The 13,536-nt window shown below is 31.4% G+C and overlaps 1 protein-coding gene across 1 annotated transcript in view; it reads left to right on the plus strand.

The window, feature by feature from the left end:
* Positions 1 to 6,576, plus strand: part of LOC106462944 (vesicle-associated membrane protein-associated protein A-like) — a 31,012-nt gene extending 24,436 nt beyond the window's left edge. The window contains exons 6-7 of the mRNA XM_013922915.2: positions 1,315 to 1,413; positions 3,353 to 6,576. Coding sequence (XP_013778369.1) covers positions 1,315 to 1,413; positions 3,353 to 3,571 — 318 coding nt within the window. The 3' untranslated portion in view covers positions 3,572 to 6,576. The remainder of the gene's footprint in view (positions 1 to 1,314; positions 1,414 to 3,352) is intronic.
* The last annotated feature ends 6,960 nt before the right edge of the window (positions 6,577 to 13,536 follow it).

A 13,536-nucleotide genomic window follows, 5' to 3' on the forward strand; every position in this document is an offset into this window, starting at 1 on the left:
ACTGTTGACTGTTGATGACACTTAACCCTACTTTCTTTTATACTAATGGTAGTAATACACAAAATAATTTTTATTTAAATAAATAATGTACCAAAAACATAGAATAATAACATGCAAAAAACAGACAGTTTCCTCTAACTATCACAATCTTTCTGGCTTTCTGACAAGAGTCGTTATAGATTCATCCAAACTAGTCATTATCTTTCCCATGTACAAAGCTTGTACTAAAAAATTCTCTGTTCAGAACACGGTGTAATATAATATGTCATTTGATAGATGAAAACATTGGCTTTCTATTGGTTATAGATAATATAGAATTAAAATTGAGAGAGAACTATTAACAAATCCCAAAAGAGAGGATGTGACAGGTAGGTGTGGTGAAGAGGTCTGATTTTCTGTTTGATGACTTTGTAACCAAATAATATTGAAAGCTTTAAAAATTGTTTTTTTTAGCAATGACAATTTTATAGTGAGAAATTACGTTGAATTTCGTACTTATTGGAGGGGTGGTGAATAAAATAGAGAAGATGGGGTACTTACAGAAATTTTGTTCCCTTTCTTACTGTAGGGGAAATTTAGGAATTTTTCTAAATATAGCCTTATAAAATTAATAACTTAAGGCTTATATACAATTAAAAATATGGATTATTAGCTGTGATTTTATGCTATAGTAATTGGTATAATATAAACAAAAAGTAATTTAATAAAATTTTGAATGTAAGCCACTAAAACCTCTTGACATGCACAGTAAATGATGCCCGGGCAGATAGGGTTAATAAGATATAACTTAGATAATATAAAAATTTAAATTATAAGCTACATTTTCATACTGAGTTGATTGACATACATACATACATAATAAAGTTGTCTAATTAATTTTTGTATGTAACACTGTAGAAGGTAGTGACATGCACACTTTGACCCACCCAGAGGGAAAGTCATTGCAAAAGAGTTATTCTTTGTTGTTCTGTTGGATTATGAGTATTAAGCTCATTCTGACCTTAACAAAATAAGAGTCATATTGTTTATTTTAGCATGCAATTTCAGTATTATTCTGGGATACCAAGGCCACCCAGTCTAATGTTAGTCAAGTAGGTTGTTTTCAGTTGTCCTTCTTATAATGTTCCTGACTGATTTTAGAACCTCAATAGAAATAAATCAGTTTTTATTAGTAATGGGAATTATTGATTATATTCTTCACAACCATTTTAGAGTGCAAAACAGAAGCAGGAAATAATTTATGTGCAGTTCTGTTGAAGGTTGGTTGGATGTTTTGTCATGTACTTTATATTTTACATGTATTTTTTTTGGTAGGCTACTAATACGGATCAATTGTTAAAGAAGGTTCAAGATGAACATAAAATGTTGAAAGATGAGCTCGTCCAACTTCAGCAAGAAAACAGTAAACTGAAGGTTTGTATTAGAATTGCATATTTTATAGATTAAAAATATCCTGACTACAAACACTGAAGAAAAGTGATTCATAAATACATCAATATTAACAAGCAGCCTCTGACTCAATGGCAGAAAATGTGAATATTTTGGGTAGGTAGTGTGTTATTTCATCAGGTCTGTAAATTCATAAGCCTAATAATGAGGTACATGGCTGTGTAGAGCATGATCCAAGGATCCTTTTGCCACACTGTTTTCTCTGATTAGATTAGTTGTTAAAGCATTTTATCTTACCAAAATGGACTGTCCGCAAGGTATGTTCATGCTATTTCACCATTATTTTAGCACTCTTATCCTTGTAATATTCTTGCATTTCACACAAAAATTTCTTTGTATTCTCCATTCCTTACCTGATCTTGAATCATTCTCCTCCTCCTCCTGCTTTCCTTCCCATTTGAGAGCAAGTCATCAGATACATCTGTAAGTTTACACCTACTGTACTCAGAATTACTTCTCTTTAGATGCATAACAACACCTCTACCAAAATGTCTCTGACTTCTCTTACAGCTAACGTTTTTGAGCAACTTGTGTACCATTGTGATTGCATCCACACCTGTTACCCTTTTAACACTTTGGACAAGAACAAATACTTAAAAATTCTATTTTTTGCCTTGGCAGTTCCTTACAGGTTTTACGAAAATTTTAGGAATGGTGAGTGTTTTATAGATAATGTACCACACTAAGTTATGTAAAATAATGTAAATAAACATTACCCTATGAGTTGTTACATGTAAAATTTATCCATTCTTATTAACCCTTCATGACTGATATTATGTAAGGTCACTTTGAGGACAAAATTGTATATCTATATAACAAATTCAATTAAAAAATGTTTGTTTAGTCTAATTCAATAATTTTGTGCCAGAAAATAATGTATAAATGTTATTAAAATATTTTATAATCGTCATTTAATGAATTTTTTAAAATAAAGATTTATAAAATGTTTATATTTTCAATTTGTAAGCATCTGAAGTGCATGCTATTGATTTATTTTTACTTACGACCACTATGGTTTGTTGTGGTGTCCTACATAAGATCTTGACAAATGAATAAGCATCTCAGCTTTGAAAACAGATAATCCTTCCACCTAAAAACTGTTGTAACAGGAAGGAGTTAAATGCAAAACATTGTAAACAATTTACTTCTTATTCCTAACAGCATTTTTCTCCATTTACAAGTTTTGAAGTAGTGTAGTAATACCACATCTGAACACAGTATTTTTAGAACTAATTCCCAACTTGTAAGGCCTGAAAATTTATTTTAGTTTTTAAGAGACACTTTTTGTTGCTGATACTACATCTGTGCTGTACTGTGTCTATTTGTAAGCTACAGAAATGTGTACTTTTTTGTTTTTTTTACTCATTTCTTTTATAGTAAAAAAATATTCTGACTTGGTGATTGTAAGCAAATTTTGTATGGTATTAGTAGGATAAGAATAGACAGAAAATATGTGGTTTTATTGAAAGAGAAGAATATTTGATATATTTACATAAATTTATGTACATAATAAAAATTGAAAGCCTAAAATGAAATGAAGAATACAACATTATATAACAAATTTCAGAAACTACAAATTCACACAAATACTAAATATAATTATATGATCTTTGTTATTACACAAACTACATATTCTTTAGAAGGTTTGTTAATTTTGTGCAGTTTGTATCACTAGTATGTTTGTGAAACCATAAAAAAAAACAAAGAAATATAGGTCTGTGAATTTGACAGATTTGTCTCAAAGCAAATAAAGAGAATATTATTATTATTTTTTTATTCTGTTCCCACAGTTTCTCTTAAATATTGTGTGAAAAATACGTGGTTAGAGAAATGTTTATTTTCTGAGTAATATTTATTTTACCTGTGATAGCTCATCATATAATAATATTTTGAATGTTTATAGGAAGAAGGACTTAGGCAACGTTTGGCTCATAACACTGTTGGATCTTCACCTGTCCCTCGGAAAGTGGATTTTTACCAAGCTGATAATATAAAGTCTGCAAGCAACATTGTACCCTCCACTGGATCCCTAGAACTCCAACAACAGCCCTCAGTGATGCTTATGGCTCTCATAATTGGTGCTTGTCTTTTGGGCTTCTTTATGGGCAAGTTCATATTATAAAATTGGATCATCAATGGTAACTGGTTGACTGCCCTACTATCATGCAGTTATAAAGGGTTTAATAAGTATTTGGAGCTTACTACCGATGTATGTGTTTTCTCTCCTCCATCTGTTCACTATTAGATGTAATAATGGAGGACAATTATTTCTGATGATAAACAACATTGTTGGGGCTTGGTATGCACATGCAAACTGGGTTGAATATGAATAAAATATAGTAAAGTTTATAATTTATTAAAATTATTCATAATTGTAGTTTAAACAAGCCATAGTGCCCATATATATATTCATTTGGTAACTACTTATTTGGTAACTAGTTGTTATTAATATAAAAATAGATAAAAGCAAACTGCACTTGAAATGAAACTGTAATACAACAACAAAAAATAAGAACATTGATCTTGTAAATTTTTTTAAGTATCTTTGTTAGACATATTATAGACATTAATTGTAACACCTATTGAAGTATCTTTGTTAGACATATTATGTACATTAACCGTGACACTTATTTTTGTTAACTATAAGGATAGTGTAAAACAATAGGATTGTACTAGTTGTTTCTCTACATAAGTTTTATTTTTATGTTTGATGAAAGTAATTGAAAAAAAAAAGCTAAATAAATATTTATAACAATAGTATAGTAATAGATATTTAGCTTCAAAGTATTATCAGATTTGTCAATATTTGGCTCTCTTGAAGTACCAAAATTTGTAGTATACTGCTGTTGAAAAATATTTACAAAATTGAAAGAATGTGTTTGAAATTGTACAATCAGTCAGAGGTTAGCAATTTCTGTGACTTTCCTTATTTTATTTTTATTTTTTACTTAACTTTATTTCAATATGTGTATAGATTTTATTGTAAATTTAGATGAAAGTTAATAGTTATGTTTGGTATAATGTCAAATTAGAAAACAAATAGTTTTTTCTTTGCACGGATTGCATTTTTACTAATTTTAAAACTATTTTTTGAAGGATCATTCATGTGATCTAAACTGATTCAGTTTACAGCTATTAACACTTTCTCCATTCTGTTTTAACAAATCAGGCTATAGAGCCATGTTCAATACTATCTTTGTATGTTTTTAATATTGTACTTGTTAACATTCAAAAATACCTAAAATAAATTAAAACTGAGAAAAATCTATATCATTTTCAGCTTTATTTACTATGGAATTGATAATGAGTGATAGATTTAAAAAAAACATCTAACTCTTCTCTGATCTGAGGGTCCATGGGTGCATTATAAGTGTGATAATCAAATTCCACTATTCAATTAGAGTAGCACAAGAGTTGGTATTGTGGGTGCTGTTGATTAGCTGCCTTCCCTCTAGTCCATCAATTCAAAATAAGGGATAGCTTTTGTAGCTTTACATGAATGTTCGAGCCAAACTAAATTGCTCTGATTACTGTCGTCTGACTTCTTTGATGATGATTTTATCTGTAGTCTGTTCTGGCCTGCTGTACTAATGATTGTTTTTAACTTTTTCTATACTTTTAGAAAATGTATCTTACTGATTGAGAAGGATAAGGGACATATTGATAGCATTTTCATTGTTTTACTCACTGCTAGATATGTAACTATAGTACACAAGTTCCAGATACAGGCAGCAGTACTGTTTCCAGTTATTTCCTCAATATTCTTTATAGATCATTACTCTTTGATAACATTAAAGATGTTTTCTTTACCAGTTGTAATGGCATTTGTTTGTTAATGTTCATTGATTTCAGAGATAGATCTAATCTTTAGGATTTCTGTTCTAAGATAAAATTGGTGAATGTAACAAAAGTTTAGTCATTTTCAGAGTGCTAAAACCTTAAAGATACAATACAGTGCTGTGTGAGTCTGATTTTATTAATGGATGAAATAGGCAGTCTGAACTCATTGTTTTAGTTTCATTACTGATTTTAACACTTCTGTTTAGGAAATCCAATTTTTAAGACTGTACATAACACCATGGTCCAGCATTGTTTATTAGATATTTCTAGACAAGAATAAGTTAACACAATAATTTAGTTAGTGATTTGCAGTTTTTGAGCATACTGTATTAGAAATTGATTCATTATTTCTTCTGAGTTCTTTTTAGACAATAAATGTCTAGCATTGTTACACTGTCATGATAAAAGTAGTAATTTGTTGAAACATTTAACATTAAGCATTTCCAGGCATATTAATATACATACAGAAAACTGTTAATCTGTTTGTACTGCTTATTTATTACCCACACAAATTTTTACTGATGTGTAACAAGTGAAGTTAATCTTTTGAATTTACTCAATTTTGAAATATATTTTCAAAAATAAGATATTTAATTAAGTAATTTTTATTGATCACTAATGTATTTCTCATTTAAATGAAAACTGGCAGACTTTTTTTTTTCTTTTTACCAATTTACTGATTTAATTTATTACTGTTCTATGGTTGTTGTGTTACATTTATATCATCAAGCCAAATATTACACCTGGCAGAAAAAATACATTTGTAAAATGGTTGTTATGCAAATTTAGAAATTTTGAAAGAATTGCTTTGTCAAAAACTGTATTTGATTTTTGTTGACTTTTGTTAATATGGTAGTGATTAGGAGCATGAAAGGACAGTCTGTAGACACTGTTAAAAGCTTTATATAATGGTATTAACCTGTTTATTTTTACTTGGTTTTAAATGTATTTATTTGCTATGTTCAATCTTTTGCCTTTGGGAGTTGAACTTTTTTTTTTATCAGGATATGATAAAGATTTTGATATGAGATTACTTCTGATAGTAAACTTCTTTATATAATTAATACTTGAAACTGTTGGTACTTGGTAAAATTTAGCTTTAATATTTCTTAGAAATTACTGTTATTAAAGTTTCTTCATTTTTATTTAGAGAAAGATGTGAACAAAATGAAAGTTTCTTTTTTTTTCTTGCTTATTATGTCTGCTCCAAGAAGAACTGGTGAAAAATATTAAAAGTTTATAATTTATTGTTTTGGTAACGAAATGCAATAAAAGATATGTAATTGTCAAAGTGTACTTGTAATTCTAAATATACTTTTTTTTTCCGATTAGAAAAAAGGAATTAAGGTAGATGTGTTTGTATGGAATACAAGTTTTGGCTTAGTTATTGATAGAATCATTTTTTTTTTTTGCTAATGGATAATTCAGTTTAACTTGGAAATTCTTTCGATGTAAACATTTTCCATGTCAAATTTAATAGTGAAATCATGATATTTTTATGCACAGCATTTTTAGACTATGTTAGTTAACATGATCTTGGAAGATTTATAAGTAGTAGAGAGTGAAGATTTTGTTTATTATTTTAGTTCTTACCTGTAAAAGAAAATTTTCTAGTCAACTGTGTCAATTATTAATGACCTAAACCTTCAAAAACTCAAACTATATACTTTGTGCAAGTTTACTTTTTTTTTTAAAGCTGAGTCAAGTCAGTTGTAAAGAAATAGTATCTTTGAACAATATCTAAAATGTCATTTTCATTACATTTTTATCTCTTCTCAGTAAGACTTAAGGATGTTTAGCTTATCTTCCTTAGTCCAATTGTACTTAATCATGATGCATATGCTTGACATTATCAATGTTTGGAACATTAAAAATACAAGTTTGTTTAGCTATCAAAGGTTAAGTTTCACTTTCAAAGAATAAAACAGTAATTTGACAAAAAGTAACACATATTAGTTGTCATCACAAAACTTTCAGTGTTATTACTGTAGGGTGTTCTTGCTTCTCATTAATGCATTAATGTTATAAAATTCAAGTATTAGAATCTTATTTTCAAAATCCATACTCTTTATCATACTCAAGAACTAAATAATCCTTGTAGTGACTTAAAATGTTGAAACTGTCTGCAAGAGCAATTCAAGTACATTACACTAAACATCATCTGCTTTTTTTTTGTACTTAAAACTTCATAGTACAGTAAAAAAATATTTTTTACAGTATTTAAAAAACGTGAATGTGAAGCACAGTTTCATACCTTAGTGATTATCTTTGCTTTGAGCACCACTTCTAAACAAGAATTTATAATTGTATACGTTTTGTATGTATAAAATGCATGTTAATATTAGAATTATCAATGAGGTTCATATGCACTCCATCAGTTTTTTAAACACAATTTTAAAATATGAACAAACTTTCATGTGAGTCCATGATATTGTGAATATACAAGTGGTGGAAAATAATAAAATATTGTTAATATTGCAATAACTTCTACTAATTATGCTGGGATTTCCTATGTATTTTTATATAGAAATAGTGATTTTTTTTTTTTACTCATTTTACACTGGGCTTTGAAACAAGCGATGACATAAAATTAGTGAACAGTATATAAGCAATTATATTTGTAATAAGACAGCAGTATTAGGCTTATTGTTTGTTTTAAACACTGTATTATTTATTCAGTTTCTTAGTAAAATTTTTGTCATGTTGATGTTTTGAAATGGAAAAAGAAATTGAGTAGCATTTTATGCACATGTGAGCTAAATGTTCGGGTCAGAACACCATGCAGTTCTGGTGTAGCTATTTCTAATTTGAAACTACTAGTAAGAGAAGAGGCAGCAAGCTAAAAACAACTGCCACCACAAGGGTTTTGTTTGGCTCTTTGAATTCAGTAATGGGATTGACTGTCACTTTTATAATGCACCCACAGCTGAAAGCACAGTGTTTTCAGTGGAATCATATCAAACCTTGGATCTGTAACCCATCATGCTAGCCAGTAAACCATGTCTAGCCCTGGAAACAAAAGATTGAATGAACATTGTTTAAAGTTGATACAGAATGTTAAAAAATAATAATAATATAATGTAAGTAAAAGAGCTGGCCACAACAAACTTGTTTTGAAGGATAATGATTTCTATGGAGAATGTTGATTAAGCAATGAAGTTTAAATATATTTAAGCAGACACTACATATTAATTTAAGTACAGTGAATGAATCACTTGCACGTAGAATATATCTATTTATAACCTAGGAGATACAACTGTTCTCAAATTGGAAGTGAAGTGTTATGGTCCAGCTGAATTAACGTTTTCTAAAAGAGTTACACAAATTACATGGTGGGTTAAGGTATAGCATTTTAGGCCCTGTGGAATTCAGACCTACACTTTCTGCAGGTCAGCATATTACTTACATGGTTTGTTATTTGCCATTCTACTACAATTCTGGTAGTATTGGAATGGGCATTGTCCTGCTTCAGGATGTCTAATATGATTGCACCTGCAAAGAAATCATACATTTGGGTCCAGTAGTATGTATGTGTACTTTTCATTCAGCATTAAATCTGTTATGTCTATTCATAATGATGCCTTCCCACAAAATAACAGTACCTAAATGGCTACATTCACCTCTGGCTCCCCAGAACAAACTCCTCAATTATTGATAGAGAAATTAAACATTAACTTTTTATGAAAAATAAAGGCACCCAGTGTTGATAGTGCCAATTTTAATAATCTTGCCAAAAGTCCAAATGAAGTGTGCAGTCAACTGTGAGGATTGGGTCTTCTCAAGTTACTGTTTGTTACTCATTGTTATTGCTAGTTGCTATCCTATGTAGGGTGGTAAATCCTGATACCACATTTGTACATCTAGTATCCATTATATAGAGATTTTACAGCCTTGTCCAGATTCTATTATGCAGATCATTTGTTTGATAGCTTGGTCATAACATTCACATTATGAACCTAAATACATCAAAATGGAGTGCTTTAACAGTAGAAAACTGCCAGTATTTTACCCTTCCATAAAAAAAGAAGAATGCAACTTTATTCAGATAGAATTTCCCAAAAGTAGAAGCCCTTATCAGATGACTAAACAAATTAAGATGTACTACAGGAGTATTATTTAAGTGTAATAGAGCTATCATAACATATATTTGCAGCTATTAACTTGTCTGTTGCTACATCATTATCTTTTACATGAGTATTGAATCCTATTTAGGCTCACGTTTCCAATCTTGCTGACTAGATTGTCATAAAAGCCATTGATTATGCTTAAATGTTAAGCTTCATCTCTTGTTGTGTGTAATCCTTTCATTCTGTGAAGCAAATGTAAACATATAAAAATAAACTACTTGATAAATCTACATATTTTATGTACACTGTATGTATGAACCACAACTTACTCAGTAGAGCCAATTTCATGGTTACGTGTTAGATATATTATCTGATGAAATTGAGACAGTTGATACAGAAATATAATTCCAGAAATATCGGAAGGTCTTTGTTAACCAGTTTGGGGGTTATTCAACATAATTCTTTATGAGAAGAATATAATGCACTAACAACACACACATCACTGAAACAGATCACTTGGCTTGAAACAATGTCAGTTAGAACAAGTAGCTTTTAACAACGTCTGTTACAATAGTGTATTATATTCTTCCAGTAAGAACTTGGCAGGATATATCTTGTTGGATCTTCCTGTAGAACAATAACGTTTTGTCACATTTCTTATTGATCATTTTATAAGACTCGCAATAACGTAATGTTAGTATAACGTTATTCATTCATGCGTAAGGAATATTGATATTTCATGCGCCACGGGAAATGTGGACCTAAGATAAGTTTTATATCAGAATCATATAAAAGTGGACTAAGAAGATAATTTTTTGTGCGTTTTTTAATAAACGAAATTGTACAAGTCCTAAGCATTTAAGTCAATGGACAATATCAAACTGGCTATGTGCCCAAAACATACAAGTTCATTGTTGTGTTACTATAAGCACAAACCCCAGCGTTTATTACGCTTGGTATCGTCTCCCTTGCTGGAGCCTGGTGATATTTAAGACACTTGGACAGGGAGTAGTTCATACCAGACTTCTGCCAGGTTACGGAGGTAAACTTGAAAGACCAATTAAAAAGAGAATGGATGCGATTGGTCTTTTATAAAACGTAGGTCAGCAGTAGCAAAATAATTAGGTAGAATATGATTTGACAGGTAACACAAAATAACTGATGAATACTTTAGTCTGAGTGGATTCTGTACATCGTAGTTAGTTTGATTACATGTCTTCCAGGATTCCAACTTCTAGAAATATCCATGGAAGTCTTTGTTAACCAGTTTGGAGGTTATTCAACATAATTCTCTCTACAATTCTATGTTTTTAAAATACTATTACAAATAAAGAATTACATTTAGTTCTATCTTCTTTGATTGATGATTTTGTTTGTCTGTATTTTGAATTTAGACATACCAGCTGCCAGGAATTTGTCTTTTTTGTATGGAGTCTTTTAACAGAAATGGCCAGGTGGTAAGGGCGTTCGACTCGTAATCTGTGGATCGCGGGTTCGAATCCCCGCCCGACCAAACATGCTCGTCCTTTCAACCGTGGGGGCGTTATAATGTTACGGTCAATCCCACTATTCATTGGTAAAAGAGTTGGCGGTGGGTGGTGATGACTAGCTGCCTTCCCTCTAGTCTTACACTACTAAGTTAGGGTCGGCTAGCGCAGATAGCCCTCGTGTAGTTTTGCGCGAAATTCAAAACAAACTTTTGACAGAAAAAAAAGACAAATGTTGCCTTCTCAGTTTTAGATGATAAGAAATTGTATATGACGAAAGTGAAAACTAAATATTCTTGAGGTGAAGATACTGTACACGTGAACAGTAGGCGTCAAATCAATGATGTTCGTATCCATTCATAAGTATAGTGTACCAATCTTTAAGACGTATCTTGTAGAGGGGACAAATAAAGGTGAAGACAATCATTACATTTTTTGAAATGACGTTGAAAATACTTGCAAATGGGTACAATCTCATCACGTGATTTTTGGGATATAGAATTTAGGGATGTATTGAATCTTCACGAAGTGGGTGTATAAACCTAGATGACTATATTTCTGCAAAAGGGATATAATCAGCATCCCACAGAGAAATTAACTTTTCAAGGCTTATGATAAAAGTGTGTTTGGTGGTGGAAGAAATAAATGGCTACATAATACAGTGGAAGCTACTGGCCATTGTATTCACCAACCTGGAGCTTCATTTTATAGTGATTATGTGAGAACCGTCAGTACTTTCTTAGGCTAAGAGAAACGTAATATATGTAAATAAAGAAATAATAAAAGTGAACAAAGTTTTCAACTTATAGACCATTATTCTGTTCCTTTTAAGTTTTTCCGCTTTGTATTCTCGTTAACAGTACGTAGTCAGCCATATTTTACATTAGCCACTACCTTAGGCAAGATTACACACGACAGTAATCATTCAAGAGAGCTTCTGTATATAGGTTCTTGCAATGTCTCCCACTAGTGTGTAGACCATTTGTTTGTCGAACTTCGTGCAAGGCTACCGCGGGCTATCTGTACTAGCCATCCCTAATTTAGAAGTGATAGACTAGAGAGAAGGAAGCTAGTCAACAACACCCATTGCCAACTCTTGGGCTGCTCTTTTACTAACGAAAAGTGGAGTTGGCTGTCACATTATAATGCCCCATGTCTGAAAAGGCGAGCATGTTTGGTGATTAGATTTGAACTTCGCTAGCTGCAGATTACGAGTCAAGCGCCCAAACCATAAGGCTCATAAGGACCATATCAAAGCACAGATCTGCACAGGAACGGTTTTCTCTTTTGTTTGGAAAAAGAGATTTTGTTTCTTTTGCTATGCTCGTGTCTGTCTCATTTGTCTTTCTTCCTGAGGTTAATTTATTCTCATGCAACACATTTTCTTTAAAGCCTCTCATAATTTCAGTCTTGTAACTTGTCTGTTGGTTGTTGATTTTACTTGTTAGTAAGTATCACAGAACAAATTAGAAAAAAAAAAGTTTTGATCCCATGAATATGAATTTGTGATTGCAGAGTTTATTTCAGACATGCTTCTTTGATCAGTATGACTCTCTGTTTTATTGTTAAACTTGGAAACAATGATCATGGAAGATTACTTTGTGAAACGAAGTAGAACTTATAATGGAGAAGAAGAAACTACAGTTGAGACAAGGAGATGACCTGAAAATGCAGAATGAGTTAGAATAATTCCAATCCAAGGACTCTCACTAGATATATTGTAGAAACTAAGTTTGTATTCTTCATCCATCTTTGGAACCAAGAGATTGATAGGAAGCTGGGCCAGCAAAGAAAGGTGGTATCTAACTTGTGATGCAGCTGATGATCACCAAAGCTCTAATGCTGGAGGTAATTTAGATTTTGCATGACTAAAGGACTTTACGGTACCACGAATGTTTCTTTCTGCAATCTTTCAAATAAATATGTTGACAAATGATATATATACTATATCACATGGTACCGAGAATAAGAACCAGACAGATCTGGAAAAACATTTGCAAGAAAATGTTTATCTTTTGTGGAAAATTGTGTTATGTCTCTATGCCAGAAACCGAAAATGATAATCAGTATGCACTTGTGCTTATTGATTAGCCGCCCAGTGGCGCAGAGTTTGTCAGCAGAAATACAACGCTAGAAACCGGGTTTCGATACCTGTGATGGGCAGAGCACAGTTAGCCCATTTTGTAGGTTTGTGCTAACTTCAAAGAAACTTATTGATTAATTTATAAAATGGTTTAAATCTTATTCTGTTGGTGGATAATATAGTGCATTCTATTGCTGAACCGTTTGTTAAAAATTGGTAACGCAATTTGAAGCATATGGATCAAGGAGCAAACTATAAAAGCCATATGTTAAAACGTAACTGAACAAAAATAGTTGAATAACCTAATATTTGAATGAAAATACAGCTCCTTTTGGAAACGATGTATGACACTCCACCCAGTACAGATGTATTTCAATATTCTCGGAAAATTGTGGAATGACTGAATTCTGATCCACCTACTACAGACGTACTGCAATGCACTTAGGAAAAAAGTGGCTGCATTTTGCAATTATTGATGCACGCAAACTGGTGCATCAGCAGTTTGTAAAGTGGTTGTACATTAAAATTAATGATAGGCAAACCTAGGGGAACACGAGATTGAATTTGGTGTTTGGCATGGTACATGTTTGCATGCATAACAACTCGGTTC

The sequence above is a fragment of the Limulus polyphemus genome, unplaced genomic scaffold (genome assembly GCF_000517525.1).
Source record: "Limulus polyphemus unplaced genomic scaffold, Limulus_polyphemus-2.1.2 Scaffold49, whole genome shotgun sequence".
Taxonomy (NCBI): domain Eukaryota; kingdom Metazoa; phylum Arthropoda; class Merostomata; order Xiphosura; family Limulidae; genus Limulus; species Limulus polyphemus.